Genomic DNA, 22,252 nt, shown 5'->3' on the forward strand with positions numbered 1-22,252 from the left:
TTTAGCCAAATTATTACCTCTAACCTCAAGCAAAACCGTTGGTCCTTTTAACCCTAAAATATGTTATTCATATCAAAGTTAACTTAGAGAAGTTATCTAAGGTTTTACTGTTTACAGTAAGAGAGCAAGAAACTCATTCCACATGCACAATTTTCTTTCTTTTCTTTATTTTTTTGGTACTTGCGTAATTTGACGTCAGTCAAACCCAAAAAAAGAATTCAAAATTATGCGTGATAAAAAATTATTAATATCTTATGTGATGAGGGTGGCGAATCTAGAAATTTTTTTTATGAAAATTTTATAATTCAGTAAAAATAATTTATAAGGGAGTAATTCTAAAAATTCATAAATTTATTAACTTTCATACAATAATATTGTAACGACAATAAATTAAGAAGAAGTTGACAACATAACAAAAATATCAAACTTAAACAATCCAACGAGTAGAGTTTAAGATGTTTACTTAAGATCCCTAAATTATTTAAAAAATTAATAAAATAAAGAAACTATAACAAAAAATAAGAATAATTTGAAATATGAAACTAAATGCATATAAATAAAATAACAAACTTAAAAAGAAGAAAAAAGTTACAAAATTTACCTCACAAACTAGGAGAAGTTGAAGAAGAAATTTTAAAAACTAAAACAAAAAATAAGAATGATTTGAAATATTAAAACCAAATGTATATAAATAAAATAACAAACTTAAAAAGAAGAAGAAAAAAAATAAAAAGCTAAAGATTCATTGAAGCTTTATAAAAATAAATAAAAAGAAATTAAATAATGAAGTTGAATGGATGACTTCCTTCATAATTTTCAGCTGTATTTGATAGGGATTAGTGTGATTATTATTTTTTCGAAAATTGAAAGGTTGTCAAGGAAGGAAAATCTAAAAAAATAAATGTAAGGAATGGAGTTTGAAAACAAATTTACCACTTAACTAACTAATGATATTGATACTATGTCATTAAGTTGATAATAGTTTTTTTTTTTTTTTTTTTTTTTTAATGTTGAAAGATTAAATAATTCTTTTCTTTATATAATAGATTTGGCTATAAATTCAAATATAAACATCATGGTTAAAAAAATGATAAAAAGTATAACTCGAAAAAAAAAATAAAACTAAATAAATGCTTAATTAGTTAAATTGTATTTAATTATAACCTTAACTTATCGATAAAATTGATAGGTTTGGTTAGTTCAATTGATATGATCTTGGTTGAAAGTTTAATTTTCACCCACGATTGTTGTATTAAAGAAATAACAATATTTCGATATATCCCAACTTGATGCATCTCACTATATAAAAAAAAAGAATTAAAATATTTATAAAAATTAAAAAGAATTTAGGGATGTGGTGTCACTTGGGGGAAGCACCTAAAAAATTTTCACAAAAAGAATTTAGAGGTAAAATATATTTTTTTAAAAAAAGAAGTTACGAGTGAAAAAAGGAAGTTTGTTTTAGTTGCAAGGGATGGAATAAGGCAGACGGTGAAGTGACAGACAGTGGACATGCCCGCACACTCAAAGGCGACAGCGCAGGAAAAAACCTAGAGTTAGCCAGTAACGCCAAACCTCAAATTCATCACTCATGGCAGATAAAGTGACAGACAGTGGACATGCCCGCACACTGAGACACGTTTACATCACCCCCCATGTATGATTCTATGAACTCTGCCATTTCAATTTTCAACTAAACTTATCCAAAGTCTTTGTTTTGGTTAATGGGCCATTCTCTGATCTCCTCTCTCTCTCTCCCTCTCTCTCCTTTTCCCAAATAAAAACAATTCTGATCTGGAGAAAGTTAAAAATAATTATTATCTTTCCAAGTTTTCTTTTCTCGGAATGAAAATGGAAAGTGAACGCCTTTTACACAAACTCATTGCAAGAATTTTGATGCTTTGTAGTATTATTTTATCAATCAATCGGAAAACAATTTTCATATTCCCACAATTTGGTCTCAATCACCCAAACAAAGATATATATTATATCCTCTCAGTCTCATCTCTACTGTCGCTTCACTTCCTTCCCCCATCAACCACTCCACAATGGAGAGGCATCCGGACAAAGCATCTCCCCTGGTTTTTGCAGTTAATCAACAGAGATTTGAGCTCTCCTCTGTAGACCCCTCCACTACTTTGCTCCAATTCCTCCGCCAACATACTTCTTTCAAGAGTGTCAAGCTTAGCTGTGGTGAAGGTCTATCTCTTTCTCTCTCTCATTACTTCATCTTCCTCTAAACCATCACTTGGGGTTCTTTCTTTTCATGGAAATATTGATTTTATCTCTTCTATTGGTTAATTGCTTTTAGCTTGCTTGTGTCTACTGCAAATTACGTATCAACACATTATGCACTTTAACTATCTGTTTCTTTGGCTACTATACTTGCCTTTGCCTCTTTTCGTCCATGGTTGGCTTGTTCATGACTTTCATACTCTTCTAACTACTACAACTTGATCCTATTTATATCCTTGATAGTTCTAATGTATTTCAGTGAAAGTGAACCTCAGTTTTGATATTCACTCATTCACATTTATTTGGAAGTATCATATCAGAACTACTTTTACTGTTTAGTATGATTACAGGAAGGCATATTTGTTAAAAGATTCTGTTTGAAAGATGATGTTATGTTCCGGCAGCTGGGACATTTTCTACCATGGAAATTGGATGACTGTATTCCATTTCTAACTAATCATTGGTTCACTATTCCATTCTGCAAGAATCATTTTATGGAATTTTACTCAATCTAAATCTGTTGACGTGTTTGGTTATTTTGAGATGTAGGCGGTTGTGGTGCTTGTGTTGTGCTATTGTCCAAATACGATCCTGTGTTAGACAAGGTCGAAGATTTTACAGTAAGTTCATGCCTCACGTTGCTTTGTAGCATACACGGGTGTTCAGTTACAACCAGTGAAGGTATTGGAAATAGCAGGGATGGTTTCCACTCGATTCATCAAAGGTTTGCTGGCTTCCATGCTTCTCAGTGCGGCTTTTGTACTCCAGGAATGTGTGTCTCACTTTTTTCTGCTCTTGTCAATGCTGAAAAGACCAATCGACCCGAGCCCTTATCAGGATTCTCAAAGCTGACTGTTTCTGAAGCTGAAAAGGCCATTTCTGGACACCTCTGCCGTTGTACAGGATATAGGTCAATTGCTGACGCCTGTAAGAGTTTTGCGGCTGATGTCGATATGGAGGATTTAGGGTTGAACTCATTCTGGCACAAGCAAGTGAACTTGAGTAAATTACCACTTTATACTCCAAGTAATAGCCTGCTCTCATTTCCAGAATTTTTAAAAAAGGAGCTTAGGCCTGTATCTTTTATGGACTCTAAGGGATGCTTCTGGTTAAATCCGGTTAACATCAAGGATGTAAACAGATTATTAGAATGTAATGAGGCTAGCAACACAAGTAAAACAAAGTTCATTGTTGGCAACACAGAAGTGGGATATTACAAAGAATTTGAACAAGTTGAGAGATATATTAATCTTAAACACATTCCTGAGCTGTCAGTTATCAGAATGGATTCAACAGGAATAGAGATTGGTGCAACAGTGACAATTACAAAAGCTATTGAGGCTTTGAAAAATAATAACCATAAATCCTCTTCAATAGGTGAGGTGGTGTTCTATAAAATAGCGGTCCATATGGAGAAAATTGCTTCTGGGTTTGTACGAAATACTGCAAGCATCGGAGGAAATTTAATGATGGCGCAAAGAAAACAGTTTCCTTCAGACATTGCCACAATACTTCTTGCTGCACGTTCTATGATACATATATTGACTGGTTCCAGCGAAGAAGTGATTATGCTGGATGAATTTCTCAAGAGACCTCCATTGGGTCCTAACTGTGTACTTTTAAGTGTTAAGATCCCAAATTTGGATTCTCTTAGAGACAATTATTCAAGCGATACTACTATATTTTTTGATACTTTTAGAGCTTCCCCTCGGCCCCTTGGAAATGCAATGCCGTACCTAAATGCTGCTTTCTTAGGTGCAATCTCTCTGTGTAAAAATTCCAATGGTATCATATTGAATAGCTGTCACCTGGCTTTTGGAGCTTATGGGACCAAAAATGCAATTAGAGCAAGAAAGGTTGAAAATTTTCTAGCTGGAAAAATTATTGATTATAGTGTCATATATGATGCCGTCTCATTGATTCAAGCCACTATAGTCCCTGAAAAGGGCACATCTTTTCCAGCTTATAGGACAAGCTTGGCAGTTGGCTTTCTTTTTGAGTTCTTAAGCTCCTTGGCTGATGGAAATGCTGCAATAAAGAATGATTACCTAAATGGATGCAAGCATACCTTGTCAACATTACCTTACAATGAATTTAGTTCAAACCACGGTGATTTCGGTTATAACAAAGTAGAAACTCTACTATCATCTGGAAAGCAGACAATTGAATTAAGTTCAGAATATCATCCTGTTGGAGATGTGATTACAAAATCTGGAGCTGCTATCCAAGCTTCAGGTATTTTATACTTTGTACAAAATCTGGAGCTACTCCTCTCTCTCTGTCTCTTTCTCTCTATTTATTTATTTTATATTTTATATTTTATTTTTATAATTATAAATATGAAATGAATTTATCTTAATAAACCTGATGAGTCATGAGCCTTACAGCCACTAGTCCATTCTTCTTCTTGAGTTAAGCAAAAAAGGTTAATTATATAAGTTGCAAACTTCATAAAGTCTTGTTTATCAATTGTAGTCTCCATGGCAGTTCTTATCTGGGTCAGTATTGTCGCATGTGGATCTTCAAGCTCTAGTCTAGTTGACCAAATTTTCCACCTCTGTTTGCATAAACATGAAGATGTGTGCATTGTTAGTCTCTTCCAATACTGACATGTGCTTCAAGATTAGGCTATTTGTTTGTCATGATTTCTTCTTATTAGATCAGAAAACCAATGAACATATGCAAATGAATATTTTAGGTGAGGCAATCTTTGTGGATGATATTCCGTCACCAACAAATTGCGTACATGGAGCATTCATATATAGCAGAAAGCCTTTGGCACGGGTGAAGGGACTAAATCTTTCTCTTGAACCTCAACCAGAGGGAGTTATCGCTGTTATTTCCACTAAAGATATTCCTGTGGGTGGACATAATGTTGGAGCTAGAACTATATTTGGTGATGAACTTCTATTTGCAGATAAGTTGACTGAGTGTGTTGGTCAACCAATTGCTTTTGTGGTGATCCTATTAACTCATGATTCATTTGTAGCAACTTCTGTTGCATCGGGAATCTTTCCTTGTTGAGGTGCTTATTTTCTATTACGTTTGTTATCAGGTAGCAAATACGCAGAAACAGGCAGATACAGCTGCAGACTTTGCAGTGGTGGATTATGACACAGATAATTTGGAAGCACCTATTCTTTCGGTAGAAAATGCTCTTGAAAGGTCAAGCTTCTTTGAGGTCCCTTCATTTCTGTGTCCAGAACAGATTGGAGATTCGTCAAAAGGAATGGCTGAAGCAGATCAGCATATTAAGGCTGCTCAGGTACCCTCTGCTATGACATGGTTGGCCTTAATATTTAGTGATGATATTTCAACCTTAAGGAGAAATTGGGGAAGTTGCTTGATTTTGACCATCACCCATTTAACAATTTTTCGTACAAGTTAGTTTCTAACAATCCTTGTACAAATGTTCAAATTCTAAAGTCATTCTTCTAATATTTTGTTGTTATTATTTATTATCTATCCAAAATTTGAAGTTATTTCTTCTTATATTTTCATAAACTTTTACATTCAGATCAAACTTGGGTCACAATACTATTTTTATATGGAGACACATACTGCACTTGCCATTCCAGATGAAGATAACTGCATGGTAGTCTATAGTTCAAGTCAATGGCCTGCTAATGCGCATTCTGTTATTGCAAAATGCCTTGGTGTTCCTGAACACAATGTTCGTGTAATTACTAGGAGGGTTGGAGGAGGCTTTGGTGGAAAGGCCATAAAATCTATGGTTGTGAGTATTTCCTGTCAACTCTAACTATTTTCCCAACCAACTGTTTAATGTATCTCTTTGAATTTTTAAAACCCAAGATTTTTCACCATTGTTTGTTTGTGTGTGTGCGCGTGCACATTGTGTGTCTTGGATTTGCTAGTGATGAAGTTTTTTTAAGTTTCAATAGGAGGGCAAGGAAATTTTTGGATGCTAATGCCAAAACGTCATGTTTTTGTTGAAAAACTTATGATGGTTACAGTTCTGTACTTCTGTTTCTTGGTAGAGGTAGAATGACAATTCATTGAATCCAAGTAAGATGCTAGGATGACATAGTTGCAATTGCAACTAAAGCATTGAGTCGAGCTGTTTGATTCTTCAAGTAGCATCAAAGCATCTTAAAATCTTTTTTAGTTTGCAGAGTGCAAGGATGCATGTTCATTTGGGTTCTGAGTGGTTGTTTTAGTGTATCCAAATATCTTAACAAGTCATGTTGGGACTTGGGGCAGATCCCTAATGACAAATTACCTGTTTTCCAATTGGGCAAGGCAAATGCATCCATAGTGACTACGATGGATATCTTGTATTAAAAAAACTAGCAGTCCACTCTAACAATCTTCTTGTGCCTAAATGACTCAATTTTCTCCCTCATCACAAATAAAGTATTTCCAACTTCTACTACCACTCATGTTTTAGCTTTTACTATTGTTTTTATTGATATTTGATAATTAAAAGTAAGACAATATTTAGTTTTCCATTTTAAATTTTAATTACTGGAAGAAAGTGTGTAGGGAATCTTTAGGTAACTATATAGGTTTTGATATATGTGAGATTATGCAGTGAATTATGCCAGTCTCATGATTTATGTTGTAGTCCATTTATCTATGTGAAGTATACTTTATTCTTGGACTTCTCTAATTTCTTTGCTCACATATTTTTAGCGTTACTGTAAAGAAGAAGAAGGTTCATGGAATCAACCTACACAATGATATAATTGTGTATCTAAGTCGAAGTTTTTCATGATTTAAGATTATTCCATTCTTCATCATTCATGCATGCTCAACAATTCTATTGTTTCAATTTGGCTTGCTTTTTTTTTTTTCCTCCCGCTTTTCCTTGTTAAGGTTTCCTTATATTTTTCCAAGGACGAATAGGAAACTCGTTTTTTAAGGTTTTCCTTATTATTTATCCAAAGATGAATAGTAAACTTTAATGAATGAGTGAAAACTTCTAACAATTTTGTTTTTTAGGTTGCTACGGCATGTGCACTTGCAGCTCACAAGTTACGCCGTCCAGTCAGGATTTATCTTAACCGGAAGACTGACATGATAATGGCAGGAGGGAGACATCCAATGAAAGTTACTTACAATGTGGGGTTTAAATCTAATGGTAAAATTACAGCATTGGAATTAGATATATTGGTTGATGCAGGGATGAGTTGTGATATAAGTCCAGCGATGCCACTCAACATTATCAATACACTTAGGAAGTATGATTGGGGTGCTTTATCTTTTGACATAAAAGTATGCAAAACAAACCACACAAGCAAATCTTCAATGCGAGCCCCTGGAGAGGTACAAGGATCCTTTATTGCTGAGGCAGTAATTGAACATGTAGCATCTACCCTTTGCATGGATGTGGATACTGTCCGAAAAGTAAATATGCATACATTTGACAGCCTCAACTTATTCTTCAAGGATGCAGGTGAACCTCAAGAGTACACATTACCTTCAATATGGGATAGGTTAGCCACATCTTCAAACTTAAAACAAAGGACTGAAATGGTAGATAAATTTAATAGCTATAATAGATGGAAAAAGAGAGGCCTTTCTCGAATTCCTGTCACGCATGAGGTTACTTTGAGACCAACCCCAGGTAAAGTGAGCATCCTAACTGATGCTTCTGTTGTCGTGGAAGTTGGAGGTATTGAACTTGGCCAGGGGCTATGGACAAAGGTAAGACAGATGGCTGCGTATGCCCTTAGCTCAATTGAATGTGAAGGAACCAGTGACCTCTTGGAAAAGGTGAGAGTGGTTCAAGCTGATACCATCAATTTAATACAAGGAGGGTGTACAGCTGGGAGTACTACTTCCGAATCAAGCTGTGAAGCAGTAAGACTTTGCTGCAATATATTGGTGGAGAGACTAACGCCTCTAAAAAAAAGGCTGGAGGAGAAGATGGGTTCAATCAAATGGGATGTGCTCATAAGTCAGGTTGTAGAACATTTTATGATTAAGAAACCATATTTTCTGGCTATAGTTACTATTTTTCTTTAGTTTGGACTGATTTTAATTTTTGAAGCACGGTAGGATCATCCAAGTGTTATTGATGCAAATACATGGTTCTTAAATTTTAATTTTTAGCCACGTAAAGTTTAGTTTCTTCAGAAGTACCTTGCTATAGTTAGGTTGTAGATGTAATGAAGTAGGGTCTTAGTCTGGTGGTTCATTTGTAACTCTGCTCTGTTAGTACCTTCATTGAGTAGTTTTCTTATCTCCTTATAATCATTATTTTGGGCTTATGACTAAGGACATATATTTGGGTTTATAACACCATAGTCATTTTGTGATGGAAAAAGTGCAGGCAAACTTGCAAGCAGTGAATTTATCAGTTAACTCTATGTATGTTCCTGACTTTGTTTCAATGAGATACTTAAATTATGGAGCTGCTGTGAGTGAGGCAAGTGATAACACCCCCTTTGTATTTTTTATCGTATCAATTTTCTCAAATTTGACCACTTCATTGATCATGTATCTCACTGCACAATTCTATTCACTAAACTCATGCTATGACAGGTGGAGGTTGATCTTCTCACAGGAGAAACTACGATTTTGCGGTCAGATATTATCTATGATTGTGGGCAGAGTCTCAACCCTGCAGTGGATTTGGGACAGGTTAGTTATTATATTGTTCTTCAATCTCCTAAGATTTTGAGTTCATTTTCCAATTTTCTTAAGTTTTGACATTGTGCACTTCTTGAGTTTTATATTGTCGAGGAAATGAGATCGATAGAAAATACTAATGTTGCTGAGGAGGTAATTAGAATCTCAATCTTTGTTAACCAAAGAGTGGAAAATTGATAATGAGAGAGAGAGTGTGAAATCCAATGGATGAATAAACTTCTTATAGAAGTATAAAGTGTTGACGATATAAACTTTCATGAACGTTCACTTAGGTACAAGAATAAACCTAAACTTACAAATTAAAAACCATATTAAAGTAGAAACACTTCCTAACTTGAAGAAACTTAAAAAAAAAAAAAAAAAAATTAGATCTAACATCAACTTTAGAACGAAAATTTTAAAATAAAATAAGAAACTTCAAACTTTAAATTGTAATTTTTTATTTTTGTTCTTATCGGAACCTTTTATTTTGGTTTGTTTTTGGCCTTTTTGTTCTCTCTTTCTGTTTGTTCTCTTGGCCTTTTGGCCTTTTGTTTCATTCTTGTATTTTGAGCATTAGTCTCTTTACATTTCCTTAATGAAAAGTTTTGTATCATTTCCCCCCACAAAAAAAAAAAAAAAAGGAAAAATTAAATATGAAAAAGAAAAGCGCTCAATATATAGCTATTGTTCTATGAGATGATTAAATCTCCAGAAAGGAAACCTCTTACTGATTGGGAATTGTCTTTTGTAGGTTGAAGGAGCCTTTGTTCAAGGAATTGGATTTTTTATGTCAGAAGAATACCTAACAGATCTTGATGGACTAGTGATTACTGACAGCACATGGACTTACAAAATTCCTACAATTGATACCATACCGAAACAGTTCAACGTTGAAATATTGAACTCTGGACATCATAAAAAACGTATTCTCTCTTCAAAAGGTAGGTCTAACTGTATTTTTGTCATTAAAGATTATAATTATCATTTGCTTCATTCTAGAAAACCAAGACCCCATGCATTATTGTAATTTTCTGTTCTTCAGATTTGGCTTAACATAACAATTAGAAACGGAAAGAGATAGCATTTAAGCAAAAAATTATCTACACGTCAAAATGGTGAAAAAAAAAAAAAAAAACAAAGCATTTTATGGTTGAATCTCTTAGAAGAAAGAGATAGCAGTTGAAGTTAGAATTATTTGAGGTGGGATTTAATGAATAAATTGCATTGTGCAGCTTCAGGAGAACCGCCATTGCTTCTAGCTGCATCAGTTCACTGTGCAACACGAGCGGCTATTAAAGAGGCACGAAAACAAATATGTACATGGCGGCATCAACATGAGTTTGATCACTCGTTTCAATTAGAGGTTCCCGCTACCATGCCTGTTGTTAAAGAGTTGTGTGGGCTGGATTGTGTGGAAAGTTTCCTGAAATGGATCAATGAATCGAGAAGCACTAGGATCTGACGACTTGGCCTCCCGAAACACAGGTGATGCCAATTTACTCATAATAATGCATGTGATGTGAAAATAAGATCAGTATATGAGGTGACGCACTTGGTCATTTTCTCAATTTATATGCAGTAGAGAAATGAGTACATCTACAGAGATCATGGATTATTGGGGAAAAGTAAATCAACATCTTACCATGCCTTATTTTAACAATATAAAAAATGCCTGTTTAATAGGGCACTTTGGTAATGTTATTGTCTTTTCAAGTGAGGGCTATCTCAAGTCTTTTGTTAGCTTTTGATTGCCTTTTCTGGTAGTCAGGAGATTGGTGTGCCAGTGCTAGAAAGTTTTTTGTGCAAGCATGGAGCATGGATCGAGGATGTTTGGCTTTTAGATAGCTCCGCACAAAGCTTTTAGTAATATGATTGAGGAGTTCTTCCTCCGTTTTCTGGAGGAAAAGAAGTTTTTTTTTAATGGAAAGTTGGGTGCATGCTTTATTGGGGTATTTAGAAGGAGAGGAATAACATCTTCAGATGGATTGAGAGGGAATCTTTCGATGTTTGGTCACTTGTGAGACTTAGTGTTTCTCTTTAGACATCAACGACGAGTTCCTTTCGTGAATATTCGCTAAGTCCCATATTGGTTGATTGAAGGTCCTTTCTTTAGGGTGCTCCAACCCATGGGTTTTATTTTCTCTGTCTCTTTTTCTTTTCTGAATGAGAGTTGGTCTTTTGTTAAAAGAAAAGTATGGACTCAAAAGTGTAGAGGTCAGACAAATTATACCTATATGTATCATTTGCTTTAGTTATTGGCATTCAAAAGTGAATGGGTGGAGAAATTAAGACGAAGAAAATTTAATTGATGTCGGGTATTAGGTAGTGATTATATGGACAGTATTAGGCAGTATAAAGACATCTTATATCTTGGCCCTCCAATGCATCGATGAATATTTCTATAATAAAAAGTTTTATACAAATTATTTAAATAAAATATCAAGTTGTTTTTACTTCTAATTTCTAAATTAAGTTATAGATCTTGTTATTAGTGTGTTTTTCATATTACGCTCAATAGATGATATTTTTTTAATGTTTTATGGATATTAATAAAAGATATTAGAGATATCCATTAATAATTAATATTGATGTCAAATCCTTTGGTATATGGATATAGTGGTGTGTTAACGTATATTTTAATCCTTGATCTCAAGCTAGAGTCTGTATATCATTGGTTTTCTAATTGAGAAACCCACGACACTCTTTACCAAGCAGTCTCCGTAATTAATGTGGGAGAGAGTACTGAAGATGTTATCGGTGGTCTTATTTATAATTCATTACCAAAGGAGGGGGGGGGGGGGGGGGGTAACTGATTATTTGCATCTTAGTTTGATGCATTCAAACATTCTGGTTTTTTCATCTGATTATGCTTATGTTTTAGGTAAGCAAAAGATATGATGGACCTTGAGTCAATGCGTATGGCTTATCTCATTGATGCACCACATACGTAAGATTCTCTTTCAATGTTTGAGATAGAACTAGAAGATTGTTTCTGGCTGCTTAACTTTCTGTTCTTTTGGTAAGAATTGACTACTACATTTTTTTAACCAAAAGAAGAAGCACGTTTAGTTGGATAAATTTAGGATTCAAAAGAGAGGAAGATAAGAGTTGAATTCCAGGTGCTAGATAACCAAGGTTATAAAATGTGTCTCCAGTTGTACAAGCTCAAATTAAGTACCGGTTCGTCCAAATCTGCTTTTTTGAAATTAACTAAGGGCTTGTTTGGATTGAACATAGAAAAAAAAATGTTTTTCAAAAATTCATTTTCATTTAAACACTTTCGGTAAAAATTGTTTAAAATAAAAACACTCATTTGTTTGGCAACTTTTTCTCAAAATTGTTTTTATATTTAAGCTTGGTTTGATTTGTTATATACTACAAGTATTTTTAGTAATGTCAAATTACTATAAAGGACGACTATATAATTTAAAATAGTGGTTGTCGGGGTTGGTCATCTGGGATGATGGTTGCCGGAGGTGGTCGTCATTGGTAATGGTTGGAGTTGGGTGGCGTTGGTGGTGGCTGGTGTTGGGTGGTGGAGGCGGTGACCAGAGTTGGCTGGCGGGAGGCAGTGGTAGCTACGGAACATAGTGCATAGTGGAAGTGAGATAGATGACTTTTGGGATGTTTTAATAAAGGATCGTATAATAAATATTGTTTATTGCTGTGAGACATAATAAAAGCTGTTCATTATCTTATTGCCACTGCGTTTAGAATTAGAAAAACAACATGAATTTTACTTGGTTCCTTTCTTTTGAATGCTCTAAAATTTAAGTTTAATTTGGTAGAAATCGTATAGTATTCTTTGTGGAAAATGATAATTTACTTATGAGCTGGATTATGTACACTTTGCACATTAATTTGCACAAATATATATTACGTGTTGAGCTTCATTTGTTGCTTCTAGACAATGTTTAGCCACAACACTTGCTATCCATCGACTGTAAAATGTTATGCAATACCATTGTGGGAAATAGGAGAAACTTTCTGCCACATTAGTGAAGGAGTGTCTTGGAAGAGAATGCCCAGGAGGCGCAAGATATCAGCACTCTAATTTCAGAGGAGGGAGAGACGGCAACCATCATTTCCTCTCATGATTTTTTTTTTTTTCTTGTGCACTTAGTTCCCTGTTTTGATGCCTCAAGGTCTCCTGAATTCGGTTCCTAATGGCCTCAGCATTCCCCTACGACCTGGCAAGGTCATACTTGCTTGTCTTGAACTGCTTCTAAGAGTGAAGACTATCCCACAAACCAACATCATCTTTTTAATATGCTTTGTCCTCACTCACATGCTTTCTAGAAAGATTCCCAGGAGGTCACCCAACATAGAATTGCTCTAAGCTAAGCACACTTGACTTTGAAATTCTTATGAATGGGTCACCGGAAAGAAAGATGCACCTTGTTGGTATAGGTAATAACTTTCAATTCTTTTAAGCCTTTATTAACATACTTTCGTATCTTCAGGATCCTTCTCATTCGGATGTGATCTCGGTTCATTCATGTACCTCTCCTAAATTCAGGTTGTAATGAAATTCCTACAACATTGATCCTGATTAGGCGTTTTCAACTATTTGTTTTGAGTCAAACACTCTTAACTACCAACAATTCCCTTGCTTTCCCTACAATATTGAGAAGCCTCCATTGTCCCTTTCCAGGGTTGGAGCTTTCTGCTGAATGAAGTTGGAGTATTCATTTGTTGGATGGATTCTAGAGGCTCTGAATGGGTGGCCCTTCAAAGGAAAAGCAAAGCTCTTTCTTCTTTGGGGTATTTGAAAGGGAATGAATCAAAGAATGCTTTCTTTGCTTTCTTTTATAACTATGTACAACTCATGTTCCCTTTGTTAGTAAGACTCACAGTAAACTTTTTTGTAATTACAACTCATTTATGATCTTTCCAGATTTTGCTTCATTAGTTCTTTGGGAGAGCAAATCCTGAACCATGTCATCTTACAGGTACTTGCCGTAAAGAAGAGATTTGACAGAGACATGAAGGAATGACACTTATTTTATATGAAGTCACCTAAGTTTGGAGAGTTTGGGGCATCAGTTTGATTAGGGGAATATCTCAAATACAACTCCAATACTTGTAACGAAATGAATTAGAATTTGAGGTGGAGTGGTTTCTATGACGCTTGAAATGTTTGTTATACTTTATTAGAACCATGGTGCAGTTATGATCTCTTAGTGATGATGTGACGTTGGCCATTTCACCAAGGACTGGTTCTTGTCTTGTAATGGTGTAGTAATGTTTTACTATAAGGTTGGATCCAACCATATCACACTCTTATTACTAACACATGTCAAAAAAATAAAAAATAAAAAATAAATAATAATAAGTAAAAACTATTTATTAGATGGTAATTTTTTATCAGACAATTTGGTAGATTGCACAAAAATATATGTCCAACTAGAATTTATTTAAATAAAGAAAAAAGTATTTTTATCTTTTAAGTTTTGGATCTTTGTTTTCCTTTAGTTCCTAAATTTTAAAAAGTTACATTTTTTTTCTTTAATTTTGTCTTTAATTTTAAATTTAATTTCAATTTATTTTTTAGATTTTAAAATATTATAAATTTATCATTGGAATTTTGAATTTTACTGATGTCTAGGCTTTAAGATTTATATTTTAATTGAAATCTAATCAAATCTATTTTTTCTTTAGTGAGAACACCAATGAATATTTGAATTGGGGGGCGTTCATTTTGAACAATGTGATTTATGGTAAAAGCATTGCATGTGCTCCCAATTTTTTATAATCCTAAAATGCGTTTGGGGAATCTTAGGTACACTTGATCCTAAATCTTTTTTTTTTTTTTTTTTTTTTTTTTTTCTAAATCTTATTTAGATTTTCTTTAAATATCATGCAACATATTTGTTTTTATCTCATCATATATGTTCTTTTTTTTCATTTTTTTTTTTTGAGATTTTTACACAAGGATCATCCTTAGATCATATTTTTCAAAAATGTATTTTCTTTTGTACTTTTGCTTTTTGTACTTGATTTTGGACAAATGGACTTTTTTTAAAAAAAAAAAAAAATCATTCATAGTTGTTTCGTGTATAATTATTTCTCATTTTTATTTTCATTTTTTGTCATTAGGTTGTGTGTAATTATGATTTGAGCCACCTTTTATTATACTCTGTGTATTGTTTAATGTGCTAAAGAATGATGTTTCCTATTCTAAATTATTTTTAATTATTTTTTTGTGTAAAAAAACTCTTTTTAATGATTCTTGTTCTTGTTCTTCTTCATCTCTCTCTACTTTGGTAATAGAAGGGTGTGCGTTTTTTCTTCGTTACTCAATTTTTTCATGCATTTTTTTTTGTTGTCTTCACGCATTAGTTCTCCTCCTCCTCTCGTCTTCATCTTCATTTTTCACTTTTTTTATAACTTTTTTCCCCATTTTTTAGTGCTTTCAATTCCGTTTTTCACGGTATTTATTTATTTATTTCCTTTTTCTTTTTTTACAAATTTAATAGGTTATTTGCACGTTATTCCTCAATATTAAAATGTGTTAGTTTGAAATGTTCAAATGTTGTGTATACATTTTACTGTTATTTTTGAAGATTTTACTATCATTTCGTTTTTTTTTCTGTTATTTCTGTTAGTTTTGTTTCTATATTAAAATATATATTTTGTATACATTGTTCAGTTTGTGTATTCTATGATTTTTTTATGTATACTAATATATATTGATTTTGTTGTTATATTTGTTTATATACTGATATGTATATGTGATATATGTGTTATTTTAAAAATATGCTGAATATACGATTTTTTATGTACTATATACTGAATATATGATTTTTTTATATATTGCCTTTTATTGGATATCTTACTGTTCAAAATTTATATACTGAGGTAAATATTGATTTTATTGTTATATTTGTTTGTATAATGATAGGTATATATGATGTATGTGTTATTTCAAATTTTACATATTGAGGTATATATTGAATTTGTTGTTATATTTTTAAAATCTGTTTGTATATATGATTTTTTTTTATGTACTGTCTTTTATAGGATAAATTACTGTCCAAAATTTATCTACTGAGATATATATAGAATTTGGTGTTACAACTGTTTGTATATTTAGATATATATGATATAGAAGTTTTTTAAATAATCATTCTGCATTTATGATTTATTATGTACTGCATTTTATAGGTACTCTTATTGTTTTAATTTTATATGACGACTGTTTCAACGAGAGAAATAATTATATTAATTACAAAGTAGTTGAAATTGATTTTCATCATTAATTGTCGTTTCTCGAGTTTCAACAATTAGTAGTCGATAAGATAAGTAGTATAGACAATTATGTTAACATTGAGATTTTTGCGTGCATTGGATCAAAGAATTTTATGAAGAAGTATTTGAAACATAGAGAAGATAACGACATGTGATGGTTGTTCTACTTGATTTCCAGTGGTGTTGAAAATTTTTGCTCATTGATTGTTATTTTTCCAAATAACCTATCAATAGTCTTGGACGATATAGTTCCCAATGAAGTTATCAGTAATATTAATGATGATGGAGGTCGTTATTACGAAATAATTGATTTGTCGAAGATTTCCCCTAATTTTCAATTTAATATTTCATTCATGCTCTTTAGATATTATGTTGACGGACCATAAACATGCATCATTTTCTGTTATTAAGAAGTGCATCAAGAAGAAGATTAGCATTGATGGTAATCATTCGATCACGCATAAGGGTATAGTGAATTATATTCAAATTGAGGATGGATTGTACATAACTTAGCAAAGGTTTGGCGTGCTCGAGAAGTTACTGTGAATGAAATTCGAGAATCATCTAAAGAATCGTTCAAGATGATTCTAACATTTACTTTTCAGTTGGCTATGAGAAACCTTCGTATATTCTTAATATATTGTTGTTATTTTTACATGTTCTGTTGTTTATATCGTATACTCTTAATATACTATAGTATATATGATATATTTACAAGTTTTAGTATTGACTACAACTTGATGATTATGGATGTTTTTTTTTATTTTTCTTCATGGTATTATTTGCTCATGTTTCAGGTTGGAAGCATTGTCGTCCTGTTATATCGGTTGTTGATACTTCTTTGGAGAACAAGTATGGTGGAACCCTTTTAACGGCTTGCGCCTCGGATGCCAATGATCATATATTCTCCTTAACGTTTTGTGTTGTTGATTTTGAGAATGACCGTTAATGGCAGTGGTTTATGATCCATTTAAAAAAAATTACTGGGCATCAGAACGATGTTGTGATTGTCTTTGATAGACACAAGAGTATAGTAAAAGCAGTTGAATTGATATTGTCTAAAGTATTCCATTGTGTGTGTATTGTGCATTTGTTACGGAATATAAAGCTTCGATATGGGAAGCTCATAGATTCCAAATTTATTTCATGTGCAAAAGCTTTCAATGTTGTGGATTTTGAAGTTCAAATGCGATTGTTGGAGTTTAGTGCACGAGGCATACGAGATGAGTTACAAAACAATGAGTTTGAAAAATGGTATTGTGCCTTCTGCCCTTGTAGAAGGTATAACATAATGACAACGAACATGTTTGAAAGCCTAAATTCTGCCATTTTGAATGCTAGGAATCTACCGATTTCTTTGATGCTTGACGTTTTGAGGATGATTATGCAACGATGATTATGGTTTTATGATAGGAGGAATGAAGTAGAATACCAAGTGACTGTGTTTACCAAAGTTGTAGAGAATCATTTAAGGGAACAAATTGCTCAAGGTAGATTGATGTAGATAAGTATTTTTTGTATATACTCTAGTATATGTCAGATATACATAGTAATATTTGTCATTGATTTGCAGGTTTTTCTATTGAACAACATTCAATAGCACATGATAGATGGAATCGTTAAGCAAGATGTGCACTTGCCTTCTCGAAGTTGTAGTTGCAAGATGTGGGATAGTTTGCAAATTTCGTGCCCTTATGCATGTGCTTTGAGTAAGAAGCACTTATCAATTAAGGACTATGTTTCACTTTATTATCTTAACAAGAATCTTTCTTCAATATACAAATACTTCATCCACCAATTAGGTGATCCACGTGGTTGGGACATACTTGAAGAAGTAAGATTGATAAAACATTCTACCTCCTAATATCAAGCATCCAGTTGGTAGATAAAAAAAGTTGAGAATCCCTTCTCAAATGGAGTTTAAGAAGAGTGTCAAGTGTGGTCGTTGTAGAAGGGATGGGCACAATCGAAAGTCGTGCAAATATCAGATTTTGCAGTAATTGTTTGGTTGGTTTTTTAAGCTTAAATTTTTCTATGTGTTTGTTTCCCTGTATTAGCGGAGATAATGTTATTAATATTTGTTTTTGAGACATCTGAAATTTTGTTTTATATAATTTTGTATTTATTCGTTTTTGGTATTATTCTATTTTTTTCTTTTTTTTGCCTTCATCACATAACTAAGTATATTCAATATTTTCATATCTTTGTAGTGAACAATATTGCGTTTTAGAAACGTATATATCATGAATATACATGAGTACATTGAAAAAGTACATTTCACATAAGTACAAGTATATTCTCTATATTTTTGTTGTGATTTATAAAGTTTATAATATATTTAGCATCATTAGATATTACACACTTTATAGAGAATATACTTCAACTATATTCTTTAGTTTAGTTTTGGTATTATTTTGTTTTTTGTCTTCATCATATTCCAACTATATTTAATATGAATATGTTTATTTAGTGAACAATGTTCTTTTAGAAACGTGTGCATCATGGATATACTTGAGTATATTGCGGGGTATATTTCATATATTTTGAAGTATATTCTTTATATTCATGATGTTATCTATATAAAGAATATATTTTGCATATTTTTACTGTAGGTTCATATATTTGTGCCATAGTATTATTCTGTTCTTTGTCTTCATCATATTCCAACTATATTTAATATAAAAATGTTTATTTAGTGAACAATATTGTATTTTAGGAAAATATATATCATGAAAATTCTCGAGTAGGTTCATCATATTCCAACCAAGGTCTCTACTTCAGCTCACAATACACATTTACTTCAAGAGATAGTTAAAAATAGAGTTTGAGAGCAAGTTGGAAGAAGCCTTGCGTCAATCAGAAAGGAGGTTGCATTGATAGTGGAAATCCTTGCGTTGATCAAGGCAGAAGGCGCAAGTGCTGTTCAAGCTGAGCGGGCAGACAACAACACCAAGTTCAAAGGAGGAGTTCTCTCAAACTACTCGTGCAAATCAAGAAACCGAAAGGTGTTCACAAAAAAATGGACAGTCGGGCCAAGTTGAGGAAACTTGACACTCAGAAGTCTCGAGTTAGAGTTGTAAGGCCAGATTTTAAGGGTTTGAAAGGAGGTCAGAGGAAACCATGTGAACTTGGAAAGAGAGAACAGTCCCAACAAATCATAGTGAGTGGTTTCTTATTTAAGTCTTTTAGCATATTTTGAATTATATGCTATTGTTATGAATGAATGATCAGTACCACGAGGAGAGCATATGGTCGGGATAGTCAGGGGGTCAATGAACCTAGCTCCTGAGCCCGAGATAGAATCTCACGGGATGGTCAAGGGACTAAGAGGTCTAGTTCCTGAGCCCACAAGAGGGGGATCTATGTGCATATAGGGAAGTAAGTAGTTATAATGAGTAAATGTTTTGACTATCTACCGTGTGTGTAGGTAGAGCTGTGAACAGATTCATTCAAGATGGAGGTTTGCATAGTAGCCTCGTGTTGTGATATATTTATATGTTTATGAGTTGAAAGAGACTTGTAAAACTATTACCACTCTATAGGCTTAAAGGCTCACGTTTTACTCTCATGTCTTCCTTGTAGGTAGCAGAGGAGTCCAGGTTGTTGCGAGAAGTCGAGGTCTGCCATAAGTTAGATTGTTGCTAGATTAAGTTTGTATTTGGGATGAGATTACTATTGTAAAAATTGATTTAAAAGTGTATAAACTGGTTTCCAAAATGAGTTACATTTCTAGTTGTTTTTCTTAAATTTCCGCTACAAGTTTATTTGTTAAAAAAAACAAACTAGTAAAGTTGGGCAATAGATGTCATGAAAGAGTGGTATCTGTTGTCCTCATGCCTCCTTTTGGTTTAAGAGGTAAACTTGGGAGGGGGTGTGACAAGTTGATATCAGAGCATAAGATTTTTGGGAAAGGATATATTAAGCTAAAGCATGGTGATACTATAATATGTCTAATGTGTGATATATTATAGGAATCATGCCTCAGAGAAGTGGCAGACTTCGCAAGCAACCACCAACAGGGACTCATGATGCTACCTCTAGAACAACAGAGGGAGACCAGGGTAGATTTAGTCATCCACAGGCAAGAGCTGAAAGAGACGAGCAACTGTTAGGAAAGTTTGCTCTGTACTTAGTAGAAGATTTAGAAGGAGAGTTAGTGGACCTAGAAAAAAATTTTGGTATTGAAAGGTTGAAGGCACTAGGGGCCACAACCTTTGAGGGAACTACGAACCCCGCTGATGTGGAGGCTTGGTTCGTGACAATAGAGAAATGTTTCAGGGTGATGCAATGCCTTGATGATAGAAAGGTAACGTTAGCTACCTTTTTATTTCAAAAGAGAGTTGAAGATTGGTGGCGTATGTTGGAAAGTAGAAGAAGAACAGGGGATGAACTTACCAGAAGAAGAACAGGGGATGAACTTACCTGGGAAGAATTTGATAAAGTCTTCCATGAACAATTTTATCCCCAGATGTTTCGCAACCCAAAGTGAAATGAGTTTCTGGATCTCGTACGAGGCTCATCATCGGTAGCCAAGTATGAGCAAAAATATATGGAGCTTAGTAGATATACCGCCAACATAATTAAGAGCGAGGACAAAAGATGTAGAAGATTTGAGAGGGGGCTGCGATCCGAGATACGCACACTCGTAATGCTGGTGCTAATAGACGGGAATTCTCTAAATTAATAGAAGCGGCAATGCGGGTGGAGGCCAATCTGGAAGGGCCTACGGAAGCGAAACCCGAGGACTGGAAGGAGAGAAGTTAGAAAGTTTCATTAGGGGTTTCAAATAATAAAATAACTAAGACCAACTTCGGAAAACAAAAGATAAAGGTGGAACCTTCACAGGAAGAGATGCACACTTAGTATCCCAAAGAATCCATAGCAAGTGTTACCCAAAGACCTTGGTGCCCAACATGTAGACGGTACTACTTCGGACGATGTTATGGAGGGGCAAATGTGTGCTACAGTTACAGAGAGCCTGGTTATTATAAACGGAACTACCCTCAGACGGGAAAAGATGTTAAGGGAAAAGGGAAGGCCCCGAAAACGTAGAGATGCGGATCTATGTTATTTCTTTTTGTAAAATACTTAATTGAGATTGTATTTAAACTACTTTGTTGTACATATGTTTCTTTACAATATGATGAATAAAGTGTTTTTGATAATTTATGTTTGTTTGCTGAAATAATTTCTAGCTAACAGATGGGGTTAAGGGAAGAAGGAAATCCTTTTTGTACAAGGTGTGAAAGGTACCATCTGGGAGTATGTTTAAAGGGAACAAATAAATGCTATGTTTGCAAACAAACAGGGCATCTGGGGAAAGAATGCCTGGAATTCTTTCGTTTCCTCAGACATCAGGAAACAACCCCAAACCCGGGTAAATATTTTCCCTGTCGCAGGTGCTATAAAAACCACAAAAAGGATCAAGAGGGAAGGGAAGGTTTATGCCTGAAATGTGAACAACCAGGGCATCACTACAAAGAATGCCCAACAAATAGTTCCGCCAGTAGTTCAAGGGAATGAAGTCAAGCATGGAAAGACTACTGCCATTAGGATAGCAATAAGATGTGTGCTTGTCAATAAAGTTTTCTTCAATAAAATAGATCCTATAAAATCCTTAAAGTAATTAATAAAGTTATGTTTTCGAAAATGATCCAATTTCGAGGACGAAATTTTTCTGAGGAGGGAGGAATTGTGACACCTTCACCTTATTAAGGATACTTAGGATATAGGAAGTAGCTTGGAGTGCAAGCTTGAAGGGGGAAACTTTGCTGGAACTATGCGTTGGAAAAGGAAAATTAAGTATAGTAGTAAAATGGCTAAGTATAAAGTAGACATGCATTGGTGTTAGGAAGCCTGGATGCATAAGGCTTTGTATATGTGGCGACTAAGGCTTGTAAAGGATGTGTGAGGTTGTGTTGAACCCAAAGACAAACTGTGCGTTGAAGTTGAGGCATGGATGCATGAGTTAAACTTCCATGATGTGTTGATGTGAGGCTAAGATATGGGACATTAGTATGCGACATTAGTAGGAGTTAGTCTTGGCTATAGAGGTTAGGCGGACACCAACGTGTCTTGTTGGCTAAGTGGTGGACGCATATTGGCCGAGCGATGCGTAAGGGGTTGTCCAAGCGTAGACAAAGGACATGTCAAACGACCATATGTTAGT

General features: G+C 34.0%; 1 protein-coding gene across 15 annotated transcripts; it reads left to right on the forward strand.

Annotated features, from left to right (window-relative positions):
* The first annotated feature begins 1,481 nt into the window (after nt 1-1,481).
* Nucleotides 1,482-14,102, forward strand: LOC120088206 (indole-3-acetaldehyde oxidase-like). Of its 15 annotated transcripts, none has more exons than XR_016523988.1 (14): nt 1,482-1,657; nt 2,000-2,199; nt 2,785-4,470; nt 4,934-5,193; nt 5,291-5,500; nt 5,753-5,971; nt 7,198-8,160; nt 8,531-8,626; nt 8,743-8,841; nt 9,584-9,773; nt 10,065-10,317; nt 11,714-13,351; nt 13,487-13,651; nt 13,785-14,102. XR_016523988.1 is itself a non-coding variant. In XM_039045333.2 (11 exons), exons 1-10 carry the CDS (start codon nt 2,049-2,051, stop codon nt 10,292-10,294), a joined length of 4,104 nt encoding a protein of 1,367 aa, XP_038901261.1. In that variant the 5' UTR covers nt 1,720-2,048; the 3' UTR covers nt 10,295-10,317; nt 13,785-14,102. The 15 variants fall into 15 exon arrangements, 1 of the variants encoding a protein (XP_038901261.1); XR_016523989.1 differs by lacking the exon at nt 1,482-1,657 and having other exon boundaries at nt 1,720-2,199; nt 11,714-11,779; nt 13,296-13,351; XR_016523992.1 differs by lacking the exon at nt 13,487-13,651 and having other exon boundaries at nt 11,714-11,779.
* Nucleotides 14,103-22,252: the final 8,150 nt, after the last annotated feature.

This window comes from Benincasa hispida, chromosome 10 (genome assembly GCF_027475165.1).
Source record: "Benincasa hispida cultivar pf3 chromosome 10, pf3_genome.v1.1, whole genome shotgun sequence".
Classification (NCBI taxonomy): Eukaryota; Viridiplantae; Streptophyta; class Magnoliopsida; order Cucurbitales; family Cucurbitaceae; genus Benincasa; species Benincasa hispida.